The sequence below is a fragment of the Brassica rapa genome, chromosome A03 (genome assembly GCF_000309985.2).
Source record: "Brassica rapa cultivar Chiifu-401-42 chromosome A03, CAAS_Brap_v3.01, whole genome shotgun sequence".
NCBI classification, from domain to species: domain Eukaryota; kingdom Viridiplantae; phylum Streptophyta; class Magnoliopsida; order Brassicales; family Brassicaceae; genus Brassica; species Brassica rapa.
In genome coordinates, this window is record NC_024797.2 from 31,085,346 (window position 1) to 31,106,880 (window position 21,535).

General features: G+C 36.7%; 4 protein-coding genes across 6 annotated transcripts; 1 reads left to right on the forward strand and 3 right to left on the reverse strand.

Annotated features, from left to right (window-relative positions):
* Positions 1-96: 96 nt before the first annotated feature.
* LOC103862328 (D-3-phosphoglycerate dehydrogenase 1, chloroplastic) lies at positions 97-3,694 on the reverse strand. The gene is made up of 2 exons (XM_009140022.3): positions 2,306-3,694; positions 97-1,510 (listed from the first exon to the last, which is right to left on the reverse strand). The coding sequence occupies exons 1-2, from the start codon at positions 2,844-2,846 to the stop codon at positions 255-257; spliced, it is 1,797 nt and encodes a 598-aa protein (XP_009138270.2). The 5' UTR covers positions 2,847-3,694; the 3' UTR covers positions 97-254.
* Positions 3,695-3,938: 244 nt separating this feature from the next.
* On the reverse strand, positions 3,939-9,157 carry LOC103862329 (agamous-like MADS-box protein AGL16). The gene is made up of 8 exons (XM_009140023.3): positions 7,372-9,157; positions 7,079-7,270; positions 5,706-5,784; positions 5,273-5,334; positions 4,744-4,843; positions 4,609-4,650; positions 4,452-4,535; positions 3,939-4,354 (listed from the first exon to the last, which is right to left on the reverse strand). Exons 2-8 carry the CDS (start codon positions 7,258-7,260, stop codon positions 4,181-4,183), a joined length of 723 nt encoding a protein of 240 aa, XP_009138271.1. The 5' UTR covers positions 7,261-7,270; positions 7,372-9,157; the 3' UTR covers positions 3,939-4,180.
* A 250-nt stretch (positions 9,158-9,407) lies between these two features.
* Positions 9,408-11,601, reverse strand: LOC103862330 (cinnamyl alcohol dehydrogenase 5). The gene is made up of 5 exons (XM_009140026.3): positions 11,346-11,601; positions 11,159-11,272; positions 10,853-11,080; positions 9,977-10,416; positions 9,408-9,793 (listed from the first exon to the last, which is right to left on the reverse strand). The coding sequence occupies exons 1-5, from the start codon at positions 11,432-11,434 to the stop codon at positions 9,591-9,593; spliced, it is 1,074 nt and encodes a 357-aa protein (XP_009138274.1). The 5' UTR covers positions 11,435-11,601; the 3' UTR covers positions 9,408-9,590.
* A 647-nt stretch (positions 11,602-12,248) lies between these two features.
* Positions 12,249-17,873, forward strand: LOC103862331 (protein DETOXIFICATION 17). 3 transcript variants are annotated; one of them, XM_018658039.2, is made up of 12 exons: positions 12,263-13,867; positions 14,037-14,080; positions 14,233-14,334; positions 14,713-14,997; positions 15,070-15,614; positions 15,700-15,786; positions 15,868-15,924; positions 16,011-16,249; positions 16,346-16,464; positions 16,765-16,851; positions 16,933-17,209; positions 17,831-17,873. In XM_018658039.2, exons 2-11 carry the CDS (start codon positions 14,072-14,074, stop codon positions 17,002-17,004), a joined length of 1,602 nt encoding a protein of 533 aa, XP_018513555.1. In that variant the 5' UTR covers positions 12,263-13,867; positions 14,037-14,071; the 3' UTR covers positions 17,005-17,209; positions 17,831-17,873. The 3 variants fall into 3 exon arrangements, with proteins under 3 accessions (XP_033142438.1, XP_018513555.1, XP_018513557.1); XM_018658041.2 differs by having other exon boundaries at positions 12,266-13,867; positions 14,705-14,997; XM_033286547.1 differs by lacking the exon at positions 17,831-17,873 and having other exon boundaries at positions 12,249-13,867; positions 16,011-16,065; positions 16,214-16,464; positions 16,933-17,200.
* Positions 17,874-21,535: the final 3,662 nt, after the last annotated feature.

Genomic DNA, 21,535 nt, shown 5'->3' on the forward strand with positions numbered 1-21,535 from the left:
TCAAGTTAACAGAGGTGTATTTGACTTCAATTCGTATCTAAATTAATCAGGAAAACGTGTAACCAAAGAAGAGAGAGGGATTCGAATAATGAACCATAAAGTTGAAAACATCAAAGATACTACTATTACTTTCAAGTCTCAAACATTACCAAAACTGTAAGAAAGCCAAGATAACATTATTGTCTTAAACCCAACAAACGAAAAATCCCCCCAACATCAAATCCTCCAATTCAATAATCAAACAACACACCAAACTAGAGCTTGAGGAAAACAAACTCTTCCACCGCTGGAATCTCCCCAATCTTCTTAAGAGTCTCCTTGCTCGGCTGATCATCTACACCAATCGCCATAATAGCTTGCTTCCTCGGTGCGATTCTTCCAACGCTCATGAAGTTAACATTAACATTAGACTCTCCAAGAATGCTCCCAACCGTCCCGATCATACCTGGTTGATCCACCTGCCTGCACAGTATGATACTACCTTCAAGAGTCACATCCACCTCAAACGATCCAACCTTTGTCAAATGAGGGACTCCGTCTTTAACCTTTCCCTCTACTTTGACCTCTCCTGACTCGGACAAGGAGCTCACGAATTTCGACTCCACGTTCCCTAGCTTCACAGTTATCGTCTCCAACGGGTTCTCTGGTGACCCGTCCAAGACCACACGCTCCTCCGAGAGTCTCAAACCTCTCTGCTTAGCTGTGAAGTCAGCGTTGACCAAGTTGACATAAACGTCAGAGATCGGCTCGATGATTCCCTTAGTGATCATTGCCCTTAGAAGTCTCGTGTCAAGATCGTCAGTGGCTCGTGCCGACGTGTACGAGACTTTAACGTTCTTCACGCCGCTTCCTCCAGCCACCAGCTGCACCGCTAGTCTCCCTAGCTTCTCAGCTAGTACCACATACGGTTTCAGCTCCGTCAGAACCTCAGCAGAGACCATAGGCGCGTTGACCGCGGTCGCGGCAAGCTCCCCGTTCAAAGCTCCAACAACAGCTTCAGCAATCTCGATAGCAACTCCTTCCTGAGCCTCCATCGTGCTGGCTCCGAGATGAGGCGTCACCGTGACCCTCTCGTGCTGCACGAGAGGGCTGTCTTTAGCCGGCGGCTCTTTGGTGAAAACATCAAGCGCGGCCTGAGCAACGATCCCAGCATCAAGGGCCCTCACTAACGCGTCTTCGTCTATCACACCTCCGCGAGCGACGTTCACGATGCGAACTCCTTTCTTCATCTTGGCAAAGGTTTCGTCGTTGAGTATCTTCGATGTCGCGGGCGTGAGAGGCATGTGGAGAGAGATGAAATCAGCGGTGGCGAGGGCTTCGCCGAAGCCAACTAGCTCAACGCCGATGGCGTGCGCACGGTCCGCTGGGGCGTAGGGATCGTGAGCGATGACACGCATGCCGAGACCTTTGGCACGACGAGCGACTTCTGTGCCGACTTTCCCGAATCCCAACACTGCAAGAGTCTTGCCGACGAGTGAAACACCTACATACTTGTTCCTCTTCCATTCCCCTGTTCATTCATTACAGAGAGATTAAAAAACAAGATACTTTCAGACAAAGCTATCCACGAGGCAGTAATATAATATTATAGACACACACCACATACACAAGAACCATCTTTCAGACAAAACTCTCAACGACTCAGTAATATTCCAATGTTTAAGAATATAGATAGGGAGTAGTTAGGTGTTATAAATGAGATTGTTGATTATACGCCCAGACCAATTTTTTGAAAGTCTACACCGATTTTTTATAAAAGTGTTCAAGAAAAATCATTTTGTTAAGGTCTGATTTACCGCCTATACCAAAATTTAGAACACTGAATATTACAGTAAAACAAAATCTTTCAGACAGAACTCTCAACAACTCAGTAATATACCCAACGTTTAAGAAATTGCTAAGGAGTAATTAAACGTTTTATGCCTATACCAATTCTTTCAATGTCTACACCGATTTTTTTTTTAAATAAAATCGTTCAAGAAATCATTTCGTTTAAGTCCGGTTTGCCAAATTTATAACAGTAAAACAAGATCTTTCAGTCAAAACTGTAAACACCTCAGTAATACTACCAATGTTTAAGAAATTGCTAAGAAGTAACTAGGCCTTTTATAGGAGATTATTGATTATACAGATGCATATACCAAACTTTTAAAAGTCTACACCTATTTTCTATAAAATAGTTCAAGAAAAATCGTTTGCTTAGGTCTAATTTGCCGCATATACTGAATTTCTGAACACTGCAAATCTATGTTACAGTCACTCTACACACACACACAAGAACCATCAAAACAAGTATGAAGCTTACCAGCCTTAACAGACGCATCAGCTTGAGCAACGTTCCTAGCCATGGCGGCCAAAAGCGCTATCCCATGCTCAGCGGCGGCAATCGTGTTCGCCGTGGGGGCGTTTACAACAAGACAGCCAAACTCCGTCGCCGCTCTCAGATCCACGTTGTCGATGCCAACACCAGCGCGTCCAACAACCTTGAGCCGTCCACGAGACGACTCGAAAACCTCGCGGCCAACCTTAGTCCCGCTCCTAACGATCAACGCGTCGCAGAGAGAGATCTTGGTGTTGAGCTCCTCGGGTGTCATGTTGTAAGAGCAGTCGACATTCGCGAAATCCTCCAAGAGCTTCACTCCGGCGTCGCCGAGCTTCTCCGCGACGAGGATCGTGGGTTTGGATCCGTCTCCGGTTGTGCAGGAGACGAGAACGAGTCGGCGGGGGTTGCGGGAAGGGAAGGAGATGGAAGAGGCGGAGGGGAGAGGCGATCTGGAAGAGAGGGACAAGCTCTTGAGGGGGTTGGTGGTGGCGACGGAGATCGTTGAAGACGCGGCGGCTGACATTGCTAACGTGAAAAATGTTAGTTGGTGGCACGAAGGAGAGAGAGAGAGAGATCTTAAAGGGTTAGAGAGGCGACGTCGGCGTTTTTATAGGGGTTTGGTGTAATCTCACGCGCCTTCGCGGAATATTATCAGCGATTGAGGAGAAAGCTTTGTTCTCGGACCAAAGCCTGATTAGAGATCCAACTTTTTATCTGAATCTTGTAGTAATCATGTGAAAATCGACTAATGTGAACTACAAATCAGTAATTTAACACAATCGAGCGTGGATTTACTTTCCAGAGTGATCCAAATTGCTATTTCCAAATATTTCAGTAAAAAAAAAAAAAAAATTTGCACTTCGAGTAAATATTACATTTATGATTTATCTGCTACCCGAGAGAAATATTTTACAGCTTCCAAGATTTTTTCCAGATCTTAAACTTTGCATATGATTTTAGCTTATTCAATTGAACTTTTTCTTAACTCAAATCACTTTTTAATTATTTTTAGTAACTTTGAAGCAGGAATTTAGGTGTACCTATAAAACAAATGTTGAATATGAGAGATGCGACATGCTAATCACACTACAACTTAACAATCGATTAATGATTTTTTATTTTTTAAGCGACTATACTTGTATGAACCCAAATAGTAACAAGGGTTTCACTACTAAAACGAGGTATGTATGCACTAGAGAGAGTTGCAAAACAATTGAAAAGTAGCTGAAGACTTCAAATTGGAATTGAATTGGAGTTGTACTGAGTATATAAAACTTCCAAAAAGAGTAATGTAGAATAGTACAATAACTTTATTTAGTTGGTGGTCAAGTTTTACTGCAGTATTATGGCTTACTCGTGTGGAATATTTCAAAGGATATACTGGTGGCTGTGACGTATGTTTAATTTATGGCACGTGAAAGATTTGCATTTTGTGTGTTTGCATCTGCTTTAAGATGCATTGTTTTTTTGGTAGGTCGACCTGTCAAAAACCCGTTACTACTATGCAGCCGCGCATGCTTTATATACTGTTACATGTGTTAAAACTTAAAATCAATGCCAAATTTTGTTTTGTTTTTGTATAGAACATTGATTATCTATATGCAAAAGAAATATCTTTGAAAAAATAATATAAATATAGATAGGCTTCTCCGAACCTGAGAAAAAAAAAACACTACATTCTTTGACCATCAGGTCCATCACAGTACATGCATAAACGCCAAACCAATGTTCTTTGCAGAGAAACTAAAATAAAAATACAAAGCTGGTTTCTGATCGAGATGTGATTACAATCTCTGATCATGTTTGTGTTTGCTTTGTTTATTCAATGGCAAGCTGCTAATGTCAAATTGAGTTATGTCACGCAATGAAAGAAAAATAGCTTAGTTGGATAGCTTTGGAACTTGTTTCGTCATGCTGCTGGGGTTGGCTGAGCTGAAGATGGACATGTTCGCTCGAGTTACCTCCCATGTCTAGACCATTTGTGAGAAGAGAAATTTTGTCTGCGCTTTTCACACTCTCAACCTCTGAAACCTGCAAGTAGTAGCCAGATTACATTATCCTCAATTTAGAAGAAGAAAAACATTGTTAGTTTTTTGAAAGATTAATCTGCCTTCCAAACTCAAAATACCTTCTTATGTAACTCCATGTGCTGCTGGTGCATTAGGTTTACTTTCTTATGGAGCTCTAAATTCTCTTGGTGCACGAGATTACCCTGCAATCGAAAATATAAGAATTAGCAATTTGTAGGTATTAAATAATGTGGATATGCCTAATCAGAGTCCTACCTCTCGGTTCAGTTCTTTTATTTCTTCGACTAACATTTGTTCCTGCAAACGTCAATAAAAGAAAAGAGTAAGTACAACATACATGAAAAAGTTGACTTATTTGCCACAACATCTATACCTAGGCCCTATCTATACCTTTTTCATTCGTACGTCACGAAGGCTCATCTCAAGCTGATTCTCCAGTTTCTGAAGATCTTCCACACTTAGTCCAGAGAGCTCTTCACCCATCATTTGCCTATCAATTACAAGCTCTTTCCCCATCACTTTTGAATATGCAAACTTTTCTAGAGTGATTATATACCTTTCCTAATTCATCCAAACAAAAATAAAAAGAGAGATAGGGAATGTGGAAGTGTTTGGTTATTCACTTCTTGTGGATGGTCTACAACTCTAGATGTGTGGAGATATAACTCACGAGTTTGCTGAGATAACAATGGTGATTTTGGAGAAGATATCCAGCATCATGGTAACAGGTAAAGTCCTTAAGAGGTGTTAAAACAGTTTTCCATTTTATTTTTGATATCCACATTCTTTTATTGAAAAAATGCAAATGCTGGAATAGTTTTACTTTTCCGAAAAATCTTATAGCCTTTGACATTTTTAGTACATCATGTCATGTTAATATCGAGAGTGTTTGACGAACTCAGAGGATGCAAGAACATACCGGTGGTTTTCTTGCAAGTTATGTAGCTGACGCTTTAGAATCGCAGCCTCGTTTTGCCAAAACTATAATATAGCAGAATTATTTTCAGGTGACTGAAACTGAGAAAACAATTTTTTTTTTTTGCGGCATTAACATCTTATCAAGTCTAGAATGGATTCTTGAAAAAGATAATGCAACGTAATGTATGTAATCTTATGTTCAGGTGCAGCTTGAGAGGAGTCAAAAGTTGAAATAGGCTAACGAAGCTGTAACAAGCTAACATTATAAAACGCACCAAGTAACTATCTCTTTGTTTTACTATGTTACTTGTTTGGTCTATTCGTAACTCATTAGAAAATTAACTGCAGCAATTATTCGTTGAAATCCATAGAGAGGAGTAATAAACATTAAACCAAAAGAGGAATTTATCAAAAAAAAAACAAAAGAGGAATACCTTGAGTTCTGAAGCTGGGTTCATTTCCGAATTGGTGTCACATTTGGCATCTCTGTATCTCTCTATTACCGATTTCATGCTGCCATAAAAAGAAGAAGATTTAAGTTGTATATCTGCAGGAGTGAGTTTGGCAGGTAAGGTAACTAGAGCAACATCAACTGCATCATTTCTACTTACATAGTTTCGGTGACAAAACTTTTACTTAAACTACCCTAAGCCAATTTTACCTACATGGAAATTAATTCTCTGCACCAAAAATACAGATTCTCCATACTCTAAACATAACATGATGCTGCATGAAGCTTAAGTAGAGAATGAAAGAAACAAGACCAAACTTATGTACAAGTGGCCAACTCTAATCACCAAACCAGAGTTAAGTTATTATTGTTGTCAGCTGACAAATATGAACTAGTGAGACATAAATGTGTCCCTTTAGAACCATTGCCTATTCTATCTAAATCTCATGGAACCATCAACTCTTCTGGATCTACATTTATTTCTGACAATCTTTTTAGTTTTTACTCTATAGTTTATTTTCTTTTTACTTCAGTGAACTCCTTCTAAAGTAGAAAATCAGAAGGGATTTGATGATTGATATGTAAAAAGAATATACTTTTATATATAACTAAACAATGACCAAGTTGAGCATTTAAATGGAATGGTTTCTTTCCAAATTGGATAAATTAAATAGGAAAAAGATAGATTATGGATGACCACGAAAGCAAAAATGATTCCCCCACTAGTGTATTAATATATTAACCATTAGATAATGCAGCTCATTTTAGGTACATCAAACCCACCAACTAGTTGCCAATAAAGAAAAAAGTAAACAGTGAAAGAGAGACTACTCTTTTTCTAAGAAACCTCAAAACCAAACCAAAGAAGAGTTTCTTCTGCCCTTTTATACTAAATTTAGTATGGTTTTGAGAGAACACTACAAGTCCACCTTATGATCTATACACTCCACACAAATCTCTATCATTCTAGTCCTATCCAATTTACTTTTGTCCTGTCCTGCATCGAAACATACATAATATACAAACCATAAATCAAAATCTCATATTACGTTACAGAACTCATATAATCTATGACTCTTAAACACAACCGTACTGGCCTTGTTTTTTTTTCCAGCTCTCATATATGTAGATAGTCAACCAATCAAGTGATGTACAAATTTCAGCCATTGCCATAAGACTAAGATGGTGTTTATGTCTATCTTCAGTGGATTGAATTTGCAGAGAACAAAAATAGCGAAAAATCGAATTAAAAAACTGGAGATTTATGATTGGTTTGTGGTCAATAAACCGTCGGTGGATCATGGATGGAGTAATCAATAGCATCAAAAATTCAACCAAAGAGATAACAAGTGATACCTGGAGCTGGAGAAATCGTAGAGCCTGCCAGTACTAGAGAAGATGATAACACCAACTTCAGCATCGCAAAGAATCGCAAGCTCCTTGGCTTTCTTCAACAAGCCGTTCCTTCTCTTGGAGAAAGTCACCTGACGACTCGTCGAGTTATCGATCCTCTTAATCGCGATCTTTCCCCTTCCCATTTTCTCACCGCTTTTTAAATCCAATCCATCACATCATTCACACAAAACATCGTCAACTCGGCGCAAACCCAGGCTGAGATAAATTCAAAATCGAAAATATATAATCATTACCTTCGTCAAAGAATCTAATTGGAGAAAAACAGATCGCGCTAGATCTGCTCGAGAAGAAAACCAATGTGAGTTCTGTGATCGAAATTATAAATAGAAAGAAAGAGACAGAGCAGAGAGCTGAGAAGAGCCCACAAAAGGAAAGAACATATGGCTAGTTTGGGAATTTAGGGCAAAAGGCTTCTTACTATTTTAAACATAAATCGCTTGTCATATCTTGACACTTGCCATCTTTTAAGTGGCTTCTTTTGACCTGTTTCCTTTTTTTATTACCATAAAAAGTCATATTATATATTGTCTTATCGTACGGCATTGCCGCATTATTAAAGTACACTTCTTGTTTTGTTTTATTAAAGAAGAAAATAAAATACTTGAATCAGTGTATACGCTACGAACAAATCAACAAAGAGAACCCCCAATAATTTTGTGAAACCCAAAGTGGAACTATTTTTTTCAAAATAATTATAATTTCTGAAACCTAGAATCCCGACAGAGAAGAAAAGCACCCAAATTCAGACAGAAAATACGGAAGGAGCGGACTCATACGCATCTTAAAGAGTATATACCCTTTTATGTGTATATATAATTTACAGGGAAGGGAGGAGAGACGACGACAAAATCTACAATAATAAAATAAGAGGACGAGGGTTAAAATCTAAATCCAAAATTAAAAATGGTTAAAGGCCTGTGAAGTAGAGCAATAATGCCTTAGTTTTAGGCCCGTTCTCCTTTTTTCTTCAAAGGCCTGTGGCCCATTTCCTCCCCCATAAATTGGATCACATGTGTTTAAAGTTAAAGATCGATGTCACCTCTTCTTTTATAATGCGAGTACTTTTTGGGACTGATCCACATTACCCTTCATGTTCCCTCGTCATTAGTTCAGTAGTTTGACTAAGGGTTCATTAATACTTTTATACCACAAAGTCTGAAATTCAAATCTCAAAAAACATAAATTATGTAAATTATGAAGAAAAAATATTACAAGAGATCTTCTGTAAATATCATTGAACATGGATCTCATAGGGTGGTTCGAAGTGACGCAGTCAGACGTATATTCTCATATGATAGTAGAATTGTCGGATGTAAAATCGTTTCTGAAATATTTCTCAGCGTTGTAATAGCATAATTAATCAGACATTAAAAAAAGCCTAAATGGAGTTTAAGTAAATTAGACCTTTTAAATTACATTTTCCATTTTTTTATTAGAACTATATATCAGAAACATGGGTGGCAAATGATTATTTGTCGTACATGGTTTTAACAGTTTGCGTCAATCTTGTATAAATTTGCCATTTATAAAAAAATGTGACATTTCAAGGAAAAAAATTACAATTTTATATACTATTAGTAAATATCTTTTTTTTTTGTTAAAAGGCTTCAGTTAGTAAATATCTTACAAATGAATATCGTATTAAAATCATTTTGCAAATTGTAGTAAATAGTAAAGTTATTTAGTATGTAGTTTTTTAAAAATATCTAATTTGCATCTGAATATTTAGAAATATCAAGATATTCGTCCAGCCACTTGTCGTAAAAATATATAAAAGAGGAAGAGGAATCATAGAAACAGGCTAAAAGTGTAATGAATTATCCCTAACTTTAAAATATTCTTGCCATGCTCGCTGGTCTGGTCCAAAAGTTGTCACATAGCACTGAGATGCGTGACTTTATTTACCAACTACGCATTATTGACCTATCTGCACCACCGATTGTGTATTAAAATTTACAATCAACAGCAACGTTCTTGTGGGTGTAATATGTAATACATAGAAATTCAACAACGTTATCGGAATTAGTCCCCACTAACCTAACTACCACTTACTTTGATAAACATGACATCACCAAAGGTCCATATTGTAAATCAAGCAACAAACAATCACCTTATGTTCCTCAACCACCGCATGATCAACGGCTTCAATTTTTTGTCTAAGTCGTATGTTTAGTTCGCTTTTGCTTTTAGTCACTTTTGAATCGAATAATATTCTCTTTTATCATATAGTACCGGCTCCAACCCGAACAAAGTGCTCAAGGCCAGTAACTTAATCCATCAAAGGAGTAGTATATATGATTAAAATTGCTCAAGCAAAGACGTTTTAAATTCAGTATAAGTATATGCTTTCACATAAAAAGCAGCGACAAATCATTTTTATGCTCACAAACAAACATAAAATGTTATCATCGGTTTGTAAAGAAGGACAAAAGATGTTATAGTTTCAAGTAACTCAAGCCTCAAGTTTGCTTCCTTCGACATCAACCACGAACCTATAACGCACATCGTTCTTCTCGAGTCTCTCAAACGCAGTGTTCACATAATCCATCTTCACTACTTCGATGATCGAACTCAAACCCTTTTCTTTACAGAACTCAAGCATCTCCTCTGTTTCCTTCATGCTCCCAATGAAGCTCCCCGTTATCACTTTCCTCCCTAATTAAAATAATCATCATAACCCAAATTAATAAACCTCAAAAATTAACCCTTTTTTTTTTGATACACAACTTATATTAATGCCATAGGAATAGTTAAGTGACAGCCATAAAGACTTCACCATCAAAAATTATAACCGTTTATTATATATTATTCAATTCTTGTTTTTTATAATTGACTCACCAAGCATAACCATAGGAGTGAGAAATTGTAATGGATTGCTTATGACTCCCATGAGTATGAGTTTCCCATCAAGCCTAAGCAGAGACAAGTAAGGCTCAAGTGCATGATGAACAGGGACCGTGTCGATTATGTAATCCATTGAATCCGCCAATTCGTTCATCTTCGATTGGTCGGATCCGATCACGTAATCATCTGCTCCAAGATCTTTCAAAGCCTCTTCTTTCTTCTTGTTTGATGAGCTTATGACAGTCACATGGTGACCCATTGCTTTGGCTATTTTCACACCCATGTGACCAACTCCACCTAGCCCTAGTATACCTCCTCTTAGGCCTGGTCGCTTCAGACCGAAGTGAGCCAGTGGACTGTACACTGTCACACCGGCACACAGTAGTGGTGCCGCCTGCTCAACAGCCATTCCTTCTGGAATCTTCACCACAAACCTGACCACAAAATTGACCCTTTAGCGATACATACCCTAACTTGTTCCACAGGAACCTAAAGATCCGGTTTGAAAGGTCGATTGTTATTTTAAAATATTCAAATTCATATGCACATCGCATTTCGATTATATATAAGAATTTAATATTGATTTCAATCCTCTTTTGTATTTTTAACGAAAATTTTCTTAATGATTTTTAATATCTATAATAGTCTTTAGTAGTTTGCATATTAAAATCAGTAGTTGAACAAAACAAAGATCGTTAGTTGAACAAGACCAAGATTACCACAGAGTTTAAAACACATGACATTTTCAGGTAAACATTTTGTAATTAGTTAAATTACTATGATATTTGCAATAATACCTAGACTAAATAAAGATCATTTGTTATATAGTATAGAAAATCATAACGTTAGGAAAGATAAGAATAAGTTTACTTTTGGTGAACGACGGTGGCTCTAGCGAAACCGCCTTGTGTTGGTTGACCATCGATGTAAACATCGTTGTAGCTCCAGATCTTCTTGGGACAATACTGTTCCAGATCTCTCTCGCAGGGGCTACAACCTCCGCAGCATCCAACGAGACAACCAACTCCAACTATATCCCCTGCGGTGAACTTGCTCACATCTGATCCCACCTCCACCACTTCCCCAACAACCTCGTGCCTAAAGAACATGATCAACTCAGTTTTAGATTCATTCTAGGTTTTCTTGGCTATAAGGAGATCAAGAAAGAAGAGTTACCCAGGAACCATGGGGTAGTTTGACATGCCAAGATCGTTTTTGGTTTGATGGAGATCTGTGTGGCAGATTCCACAGCATATGATTCTTATGTGAACATCCTCTGGTCCTGTCTCTCTGTAAGCATATACGATCAGATTCAAACCAAGAAAAGATTCATATCATAGATCGAAAGAGAAGAAAAATGAACCTGAGAGTGTAAGTGTAAGGAGAGAGTAACCCAGAAGGGTCTCTCGCAGCCCAGCCTGTTGTTTTCCTCTCTACCTCCATTTTCCCCATTCTTGATTTCTTTCTCTGTTTGTAATGCTTTCTTGCTTTTCTTTGCACCCTGTTGCCGATTATGCGTGTGTGTTACTATTATATATAGAGAAAGTTGGAAAAGGTGATCAAAAAAAAAGAAGAGAAAGTTGGAAACCCAAAAGCATGCGTAAGTATGTGTGGTAAACTTGGTGCTTGTACATAGCGTACAATTGGGGGCAGTTTTAGTGTGAATTTGTGTATTTTTGACAAAATTAGTCAAAGCTTTTAATTCTTTGGTCGCTGAAATAAGGTAACTTCTAGAAAATATTTTATTTCTTCTTATATATGCGGCTCTCATTTATTATAAATTATGTGAAATTATGTGAATTTGTTCGACGTTCTTAATTTGATCTTTCAGTTTATGATAATCATTTTAAAATATAAAATTAAATGAGAAAGAAAGAATGAATATTTAGCAAAAAAAAGAAGAAGAATGAATATCATTTTTAAACCAATGACAAATAAAAAAGAAAATTGTAAGAGCATGAGCATCAGTGAACCCCCCTTTGGGGTTCACCTTCTTAATTTTTTATTATTAAAGTTTTTCTTTTTTTCATTTTGATTTTTTTTTTTAAAAAAAAAAAAAAAAAAAATTGACCAATCGCGGGCCGCCACGTGTCGTGGGGCCCGCGCTACAGGGATGAACTTTAGGAGAGAGGGTATCATGCAGAAGAGGTGAGAAAAGGTGAGTTCATCACTTTTACTTTTTTTAATATTTTTTTTTTCTCGTAAAACGTGTGAACCTCCCTCTTGAACCTCTAATGTTCTTGCTCTAAGCTTTAAAAGGAAGAAAAACTCCTTTATGATGTGGACTCGTCAGCTATAGGGTCCACGGGGGTTGGTGAACCAACATTTGTGGGGTCTAGTCTTTGTGTTGTCCGGCCACGTGTTGATTCTTAGCCTATGATATGCAACTATAGTTTCGCCGGCTCGGATCAACTGTAAATACTTCCTAGTTCTCATTTTCATGCAAATTTCTTAGTTTTGACGGCCTGATCAACTATATGTTTTATGAACATATTATACCAACCGGATTAGAAAACACCATCTAGATGTAGTTAATTAACTAGCTACATGTGACACCATTATTAACCAATAAAGGGTAAAGAACACACTAATTTTGTACCCAAAAAAAAAAAGAACACATTAATTCTCAAATTGAGTGAAAATACGCCTAGACGAAAACTGGATTATTTGTTGGGAGTTGGGACATAATTATTTAACAATGGTCGATCGCTTATTATAAGTAGGGCAATAAAGTATGCAAGAAAATAAGATATAAAAGGTGAACAAAATAGAATCTAAAAGTTTATTGGAAACGGTCACAATAAAGATTATGTTTATGTAGTACGGTCAACAATTACAGTTAAAAATTGATAGATCGTTTTAGACCATAGAATTCATCATCCTTTTTTGATCAGAGGTTCTTGAATACCACAATTTCGGAAAGGGTTGGCACTTGTGGAGACCACTAGCCACACCAACAAAGAAAAAAATGCCAGATATACAGAAGATCAATAGCAACTCACTATATTCTAAAACGAATTTTCAGCATAAATATTACGTCATTGCCTACGATATTTTCTTCCTTTTAATGATATACTATGACTGCTAATTATATCTACTGATTATGATCATTCTGAAGCAAATTTTGAATCCTTAAGATATAGTCACGTCTTTGAACTCTGTAACAAGAAATATCCATGTGCCAGTAGGTCCGTTTCCTGCACAATAAACATCAAGAGTATATAAAGAACAACATTGATCATTTAATGCAATAACTGAGATAAGCTTTCTTGCATCACAAGTAATCAATTCCTCTCTTGGGTTCTGGAGAGCTAATCCGCCTCAATGTAGATGTAACTGCGTCTATTAGCTACATATATTTCCATATTCCCTGAATGTTCTCAACTTCTCTAGCTAGTGGTCAACTATAATTCTAACCGACATGAACAGAGGGTTTCTCTTACTAGTTTGGCATCATCTCTTGTTCTCCCAAATGATAACGTTACATGACATCACTCGATCTCTATCCAGCTATTGTAATATGTCGCGAAGCTCTTCACTTGGAAGGCAAGCTAGAAACGTAACAAGTGGATAGAGATAAGGGTAAAACTGGAATTCTGCTTCACGAGCTTGCTTCTCCAATCGCTCTCGCCTCACTAAATGGTCAACTACTTCCACTGCCGATGATTAATTATTGGTTCCTTCTTGTAACAAAACTGTTATCGATTGTGCCATTGTGGATAGCCTCTTCTCATTTTAATTTTACTTAATTAAAAAATCTCTGATAAAACAGACGAGGAGAGCCATTCTTTCTTTCTTTTTCCCTTTCCTTCGCTTTTTGTTATTGAAAGAGGAGAACCACTCTCGTTTGAATTTTTGTCTGTTTTCTTTCTTTTGTTGCAGCAGGTTAGTCTTGTTCCTTGTTTGCTTTGACTAAGAACTCAAATACTTCACTTTACTCAACACATTTCTTGACTATTTTTTTTACATGTGAATCGGATCTTTACTTTCTTTCTTCTGATTTGATCTCACTCAACCTTTTTGTTTGTTTTTCCTTTATCGGTTGAATTTGAAGGATATTGAAATTGGACATCCTGAACCACATCTTCCATGGATCAGGTGGGTCATACCCTTGACTTTGGTTATACTTATTTCCAATCTATCTTGTGATAAAAAAAAATCAACCCAACTTATAAAATTCAGTTTATAGCAGATTATATGTTACGCTCCCTTGTATAATGCGCGTCTCTGATGTAATTTTGACCTTGCAGGTCAAGACAAGGGTTTCTCCACTGGAGGCGTACATGACAAGTAAACTCTTAAGGCAATGTAATACAAGTACCTCACGCCTAAGAGAACCGTTGCTGGATGCAGTAAGATTAGTTCTATTTATTTTTTCTTCCCTTCTCTCACCTCAAATCAAATAGTGTTGTCAAAGTTGTGTTGATTGACTCAGATGATAAACTAATAAGGTTATGTCTACTTAAAAAAAGAGTGCCTTCGTCTGTTTTGTTGTCGTTTACGTTAGTTTACAAACAATTACGACGATCGATAAGACATGCAACATATTATAATACTATTCCCTTGACACAAATGACGAAAAACATTAAAATATATGGTCAATGCAAAAATTTGATTCGTATAGTGATTAATAGCTAGTGATAATCAAGTTATAACAAACAAACTTCAACATTAACCTAAAAAAAGGGTGAAATATATTAATAAGATTTTTAAATCTTGGAGTGTTGAAGGAAAACTCAAAGCAAATGGAGCAAGAAACTGAAAAAGTGGACAAGGAGATTACAACAGTTTCGCCTGCGGCTCAACATGTAGTCGGAGACAACAGTGACATGCAGAGTGTAAAGGAAGAGGTGAAGAAGCAATTTTGGCTCTCTGCTCCACTGATCGGCGTGAGCCTCCTCCAATACTCTCTTCAAGTCATCTCCGTCATGTTCGTTGGCCATCTCGGCTCACTTCCTCTCTCCGCCGCATCCATAGCCACCTCCTTTGCCTCCGTCACCGGCTTCACTTTCCTGGTCCGTTTCTCTCTCAGTCCAAGAGTTTGATTTAATCTTTACACTTGTTTCTGACTCGATTTTTCCAAACAGATGGGTACAGCGAGCGCGTTGGAAACACTTTGTGGCCAATCTTACGGAGCAAAGATGTATGGAAAGCTAGGCATCTACATGCAGAGAGCCATGTTTGTTCTCCTCATACTCTCCATTCCTCTCTCCATCATTTGGACTTACACTGAGACCATCCTTGTCTTCGTCCACCAAGACAAATCCATCGCCAACCTTGCAGGCTCATACGCTCAATACATGATCCCAAGCATCTTCGCATACGCTCTTCTTCAATGCCTAAACAGGTTCTTGCAAACGCAAAACAATGTGTTCCCTGTTTTTGTCTGCTCTGGAATCACTACTTGTCTTCACGTGCTTCTCTGTTGGGTCTTGGTCTTGAAGACTGGTCTAGGACACAAGGGGGCTGCTCTTGCTATCTCGGTCTCTTATTGGCTCAACGTCATTCTTCTCTCGTGCTACGTCAAGTTCTCAAGTTGTTGCTCACAAACATGGACTGGTTTCTCCATAGAGGCTCTTAGCCACATCCCTGCTTTTATGAAGCTTGGGTTTCCTTCCGCGGTTATGGTCTGGTACATTGTCCTTACTCCAATGATTTTTGTTTAGTCCATCTTGTTTTATAGTGTCATGACTACGCGGTGTGAACATGGTTAATAGCTTAGAGCTATGGTCGTTCGAGCTTCTGGTTCTCTTGTCAGGCCTACTTCCTAATCCGGTTTTAGAAACTTCAACTCTTTCAATCTGGTAAGACTTGTTATATTCTATTTTTTTTTGTCATTTTTGATATAAAGTTATTGTTTCTACTAATTTCTACAAAATTTTCAGCCTTAATACTTCATTAACGCTCTGGATGATACCGGTTGGCCTTGGTGGTACTGCGAGGTATGTACACAAATAACCAGGAAAAATGGGCATATAAACTCAGTACTGTTGGTAACACTATTTTGTTTTTGCTGGGTCACATGCAGCACAAGGATTTCGAATGAGTTAGGAGCAGGGAATCCAAAAGGGGCAAAACTGGCTGTACGTGTTGTTGTAGCTATAGTAATCGTAGAGGGTATTATGATGGGATCAATTTTGTTAGGTGTACGGAATAAATTGGGATATGCTTTCAGCAGCGATCCAAAAGTCATCAGTTATGTAGCATCAATGATACCAATTGTCGCTGCAGGCAACTTCTTGGACGGATTCCAATGCGTTCTGTCAGGTTCTTCCATCAATAAAACAAAAAGATAAGTTTGTGAGTGTAAATGATTTTTTTAATGTTGAAACCAAACCTAGTTGTACTTTTTATATATTAAAGGAGTTGCGAGAGGGTGTGGATGGCAGAAGATTGGAGCTTGTGTGAATCTCGGCTCATATTATCTAGTTGGAGCTCCCTTGGGGTTATTACTAGGTTTCCATTTACATCTCGGTGGTCGGGTAAGATTAAAGAAGAAAACTCAAGAATTTTTTAGTTACAGCCAGTGGTGGTTCTAGAAAACTATTATGTATGAAACATATCACACATAAACATACAATATAAGGTTAGAATGTGATTTTTAGTAGGGAAATAAATGAAGTTTGGAATCTTTGGATATATTATAAAGAATTTGAAAATATCTGGGGGCAAGTGCCACACCTCCTTGGCTCACCTACATCCACCACTGGTTACAATATCATGATATCAGAATAGAGCTGCATAGTGTAATATATTAATATCACTTATGCATTTATTTTTAGGGGCTATGGCTGGGAATTGTAACGGCTTTAGTTGTTCAAGTGATGTCTCTTTCCATCATCACATTAGTTACAAACTGGGATCAAGAGGTAATCAGAAACCTGATGTGTTATCGAGTTTGGTTCTATAATCTCTTTTTTAGGTAGTTAATATTTTCGCTATTTTTAAAGGCCATGAAAGCTAAAGACAGAGTTGGATCTTCGAATAATGAGTTTAGAGAAGCTGAAGCATCAATCATATAGTAATGGCTCAGAAAATGTTTCGATCTTTTTTGCATTGTTCTGTTTCAAATTGTATTTTCTCGGTGAGTTGAAGCTTTCCACGGATTTTGGTAATGTAGTTTTTTTTTTTTTATCAACGTAATGTAGTTTTCATGCCATGAAATTCATGGTTGAAACTTATACCGAGTGGAGAGTAGTTGTTTTTTCTTTTTTAAAAGAGAGTAAGGGTCTGACTGGTTCAAACGCAGCGGTTGCGGTTGCGGCTGCGGGCGTTTACGGATGCGGGTGGTTGCGGTTTCTAGCGGTTTTAAGAGATTTGTACGACTGGTTCTGCGGTTAGAAATTGGTGCGTTTGCGGGATACTTATGACTGGTTAACTACCAAATACAGCAGCAGTTAAATAATAAATTAACAATATTTACATTTTATATAATTATAAAAATATCAAAAATCATAATATTATAATAAATATGTAAATTATATTTTCAAAGTTATAGTTTTAAATTTTTAAAATTATAGAAAATATTTTTATTTTAAAATTTTATAATATTAATTAAAATATAATAGATATCTTTTACTATTTTTATAATTCCATTTTAAAATTTTTATTTTTATTTTTATTTTTGTATTTATATGGTTTTTAAAAAAAAAAGAAAAAAAAATTATCCTCCCGCAACCGCCCGCAACCGCAAACGCTAGCTGGAACCAGCTTTTGATTTTAAGAGGTTCGGAGCGGTTTGAAACGATTTGTAGCGGTTTGTATGATTGTTTCGAAACGCTGTCAACCGCTACCAATCGCAAAAGCTGCGTTTGCGGGTGATAGCGGGAAAACCAATCAAGCTCTAAGTTGTTGGCAAAAGTTAAACGCAGGAAGACCATCTCTAAACCAACCCTATTTTTTCTTAATATATTTCCTACTAAAATATAGTGAAAAAATGGCAAAATAAATAAATATTAGGATGAATGCAGGAAGACCATCTTTAAACCAACCCTATATTTTCTTATATATTTCCCATATTTCCCACTAAAATATAGAGGAAAAAAATATAGTTGCATTGGAGATGTCGAACATGAAGTGCTATGATTCATATGATATAATCAGGTTGGGGAACATTAATTCACAACAATTTGGATTATATTTTTCATCTTTAGTAAAATCACTGCAACTGTAAATTATGCAGATTAATTGAAAAATACTTGTGTTAAAAAAAACTTACAGTTCTTTAAATCGTACTGTAATAAGTGTGTGTATATATATATATATATATATATATATATATATATATGTAACTGTTGTAATGATCCAAAAGTGTCGGTAATGGAGTCATGTGACTGTGTCGACAGCTCTGGTACGATTAGGTCCAAACTCTTTATAAGGTTGGTGCTGAGGTAAATTTGGAGAAAAAATCTACATTTTATTTTGCAAAATTTGAGAAAATTATTTTTAGTTTTAACAAAAATGATGTATCCAGTAAAGATGGAGATAACACAGAAAAAAACTCCATATACCAAAAGAAGGAAAATAAATGAGGTTTTATTGACTTGATTAAAATAGACATGGTATGCACGTCTATCTATTCGTACTCAAGGCTCTGTCTCATTCTCACCTTCTTGGTTTCATGGCTTGACCCGGTCTGCCCTCTATTCTTCTACATGAGACCCATATGCAACCCCACCGTGATGTGTCATGTCAATTCCACCTTCTTGTTCTTCCACATATATTCTAAGAAGATCCATCTTATGTAACCACAAAACAAAGATCCCATTGTGAGCATTTGTTAGCTGAATTTAAATCCTTCAACAGAATTAAGATGCATCTATGTAGACGTCTGTTAGGATTGCCTAAATACATTGATTTAAGGAGTGTCACAGAAAATAGCTACCCGAGTGAATGTTCCCAACCACGCTCTAATTAAGTCTACTCCAAACATTCAATTAGCTATCACCGAATTTTCAAATATTCTGATGAGTGCATTACCTCTATCAACTGTTACGTTATGGAAAACTCGGTGGAACTCCAGATATGGAGTAGTTTTTATACAAACATCCATAATTCTCAAATAGCTTTTAACCTTGACTTGCTTTTTGTCACAGGCTATCAATCATCATTGAAGAGTTCTTACCAAGTTCGACAATTTAAAGACAAAAATAAGAAACATCAAGACATAAAAAAGGGAAGAGTCTCAAAAAAATACAGATTCATATCAATATTATTAAGAAATTAAAATTCCAGTGGATTTCTAAACGATAATGATGCTCTCACACGTCGCACTCTCAACTCCCAATTCTTTATCAAACATAAATTCTACGGTTTAATTTCTATAGTGGTGAAACAACTAGTAAATATTGTTATGCCCAACCATGTTTTTCTACGTTGAGATCTGTGCGCACCATCCTTCCGCTTTAAATTGGGAGTGCAAATTATCTGAATACAATTAGTGTCCTGCGCCCATATGTGGACTTGTATCGACTCCATTCCATCAAATTTAATATTTTTAAACAAGTAGAGTATATATAGACAAAATAGCATTTAATGTCTTCTCATATCATGAATGGAAATACTGTTTAGGAGGTAATCTTTGCTTTTCCTAGAGAAAACCCCTTTGCTTGCATTCTTTTCTTTTTTTTTATAAAAATATACCAAAACTGATAGATTGTTTCAAGGTTACGAAAGCATGTTTATTGTAGGTCTTTTAGGTTGGATCTTTTAGGTTAGGTCTCTTGACGTAATATAAGATACAATTTCTTATTTTTTAATTAAAAAAGGTAAGAGACGTCTCTTAAATAAAAGATATAAAAGACGTTTAAGCTAGAGACTGTATCTTATATTACGTTAAAAAACTCAAGTTAAGAAACTTGCAATAAACATATGCTCTGAGATTTCACTATAACTAAAAAAGTAGGAGTAGAAAAAGACAAACTGTTAAAGGAAAAAACCATTGTTACCTGACAATGTCTTAGGTTTTTCTGAATTCTGAAGCAAGAAGATGCTTGTTTTACGGACATGCGGCAAAAGATAGGACGTTGTTTAGTTACAAGCATTTACTACCTGAGTGTTGTGTAAAAATTCATTTTCTAAAAATTTGAGAAAATACATTTTCTACAGGATATAAGATTCTTTTTTAAAAGATTTTAATAATGAAGATGTAACATATTAAACTTTGATTTTTTTCCATGCAAATATCTTTGAATATACACTCCAAACTTTGACATAATCAGCATAGTAAAAAATCGAAAGTATGATGTGATATGAAAATTTATTGCATATACATTGACTAATCCTAGTTGAACAAGGGTAAAGTATATATAAGCTCGTATAATAAATGATTTTGGGTTGATCTAGTTATTTTTAACCATGAGATGTACAGCTTTCGGTCCAAATAATCTACCTAGGTCAGGGACCAGTTGGCGCAAATACTGATAACACAGCCACTACAAGAAAACACAAGTTTTACGAAGGCAGTTTTCCTCGTTACTTCGTCGTAAAAGCAGTGTTACGACGAATTAGCGAGGAAACCCGTTTCGTCGTTATACGTTTGTCGTAACGCATATATCCTCGCTAATTCGTCGTAAGTTAGCGAGGAAATAATTTCGTCGTAAAAACGAAGGAGGATATTTCGTCGTAAAGACCACGTAAAGATTCCACGTAAGGACGTCGCTAAGTTTCCTCGTAAAGACCACGTAAAGATTCCTCGTAAGGACGTCGCTAAATTTCCTCGTAATTACCACGAAAAACTTTCCTCGTAAAACCCACGTAAATAAATACTCGTAAAATTAACGTAAATACCTTGACAGCTTTCCACGTAAAGAAAACGTAAAAACCTTGATAGATTTCCACGTTATTTCCTTATAAATGATTCCTCGTAAAAACCACGTTAAGCTTCCACGTAAAGAAGCCGCAAAATTAGCTACGAATTTACTTCGTTTCATTATTTTATAGAAATATAAAAAATTATAATTATAAATATAATTTAAATTATTTAAATTATTAATAAAATTAAAATTCTAAAAAAATCAAAACCAAAATATTTTATATATAAATAAGTTTTGAATTCATAATACAAGAACCGAAATTAAAAAGAACTAAGGGTGGTCGTTAATCGCCTCGTAGAATTCATCACTCCTCGCCTGAACATCCGCCTCGGCATGTGAGTCGTCGGTCGGTGACTGGCCTGGGATAGGATTTTGTTGTCGCATGGTCCTCAACAAAGTCGCCCATTCCGGATTTGTGGCCGCTACAACGTCCAAGAAGCCCTCGAGTCCACCCATACGAGATCGCAGCTGAGTAGAATCTCTACGCAGCTGAGTAGACTCTCTACGCAGCTCTTCGGACTCCCTACGCAGCTGAGAGACTTCATCATCCCGTCGCTGAACATAAGACGATGTCGCTCTCGGAACATCGTTGACGGAACCAATCCCCAACGTCCGTCCCTTTTTTTTAGGGACAACCTTAAAAACAAAAAATAAATTTTGTTAGTAAAAATTTAAAGTTAAATTAAATGAATATTTAAAAAAATTAAAATTTTAGAAAATTTACCTCCTCGTAAAGCTT

What these genes read in the sequence shown, in the direction of transcription:
- LOC103862328 (XM_009140022.3), bottom strand. Translation starts at nt 2,846, where the DNA reads ATGTCAGCCGCCGCGTCTTCAACGATCTCCGTCGCCACCACCAACCCC. An exon ending in TGATGCGTCTGTTAAGGCTG is followed by an intron (nt 1,511 to 2,305) that starts GTAAGCTTCATA and finishes ATGAATGAACAG; the next exon opens with GGGAATGGAAGAGGAACAAG.
- LOC103862329 (XM_009140023.3), bottom strand. Translation starts at nt 7,260, where the DNA reads ATGGGAAGGGGAAAGATCGCGATTAAGAGGATCGATAACTCGACGAGT. An exon ending in ACCCAGCTTCAGAACTCAAG is followed by an intron (nt 5,335 to 5,705) that starts GTATTCCTCTTT and finishes GCTATATTATAG; the next exon opens with TTTTGGCAAAACGAGGCTGC. An exon ending in AACTTGCAAGAAAACCACCG is followed by an intron (nt 4,844 to 5,272) that starts GTATGTTCTTGC and finishes TGTAATTGATAG; the next exon opens with GCAAATGATGGGTGAAGAGC.
- LOC103862330 (XM_009140026.3), bottom strand. Translation starts at nt 11,434, where the DNA reads ATGGGGAAAATGGAGGTAGAGAGGAAAACAACAGGCTGGGCTGCGAGA. An exon ending in AACTACCCCATGGTTCCTGG is followed by an intron (nt 11,081 to 11,158) that starts GTAACTCTTCTT and finishes CATGTTCTTTAG; the next exon opens with GCACGAGGTTGTTGGGGAAG. An exon ending in CACTCCTATGGTTATGCTTG is followed by an intron (nt 9,794 to 9,976) that starts GTGAGTCAATTA and finishes TATTTTAATTAG; the next exon opens with GGAGGAAAGTGATAACGGGG.
- LOC103862331 (XM_018658039.2), top strand. An exon ending in CCTTCCGCGGTTATGGTCTG is followed by an intron (nt 15,615 to 15,699) that starts GTACATTGTCCT and finishes CATGGTTAATAG; the next exon opens with CTTAGAGCTATGGTCGTTCG. An exon ending in GGCCTTGGTGGTACTGCGAG is followed by an intron (nt 15,925 to 16,010) that starts GTATGTACACAA and finishes GGTCACATGCAG; the next exon opens with CACAAGGATTTCGAATGAGT.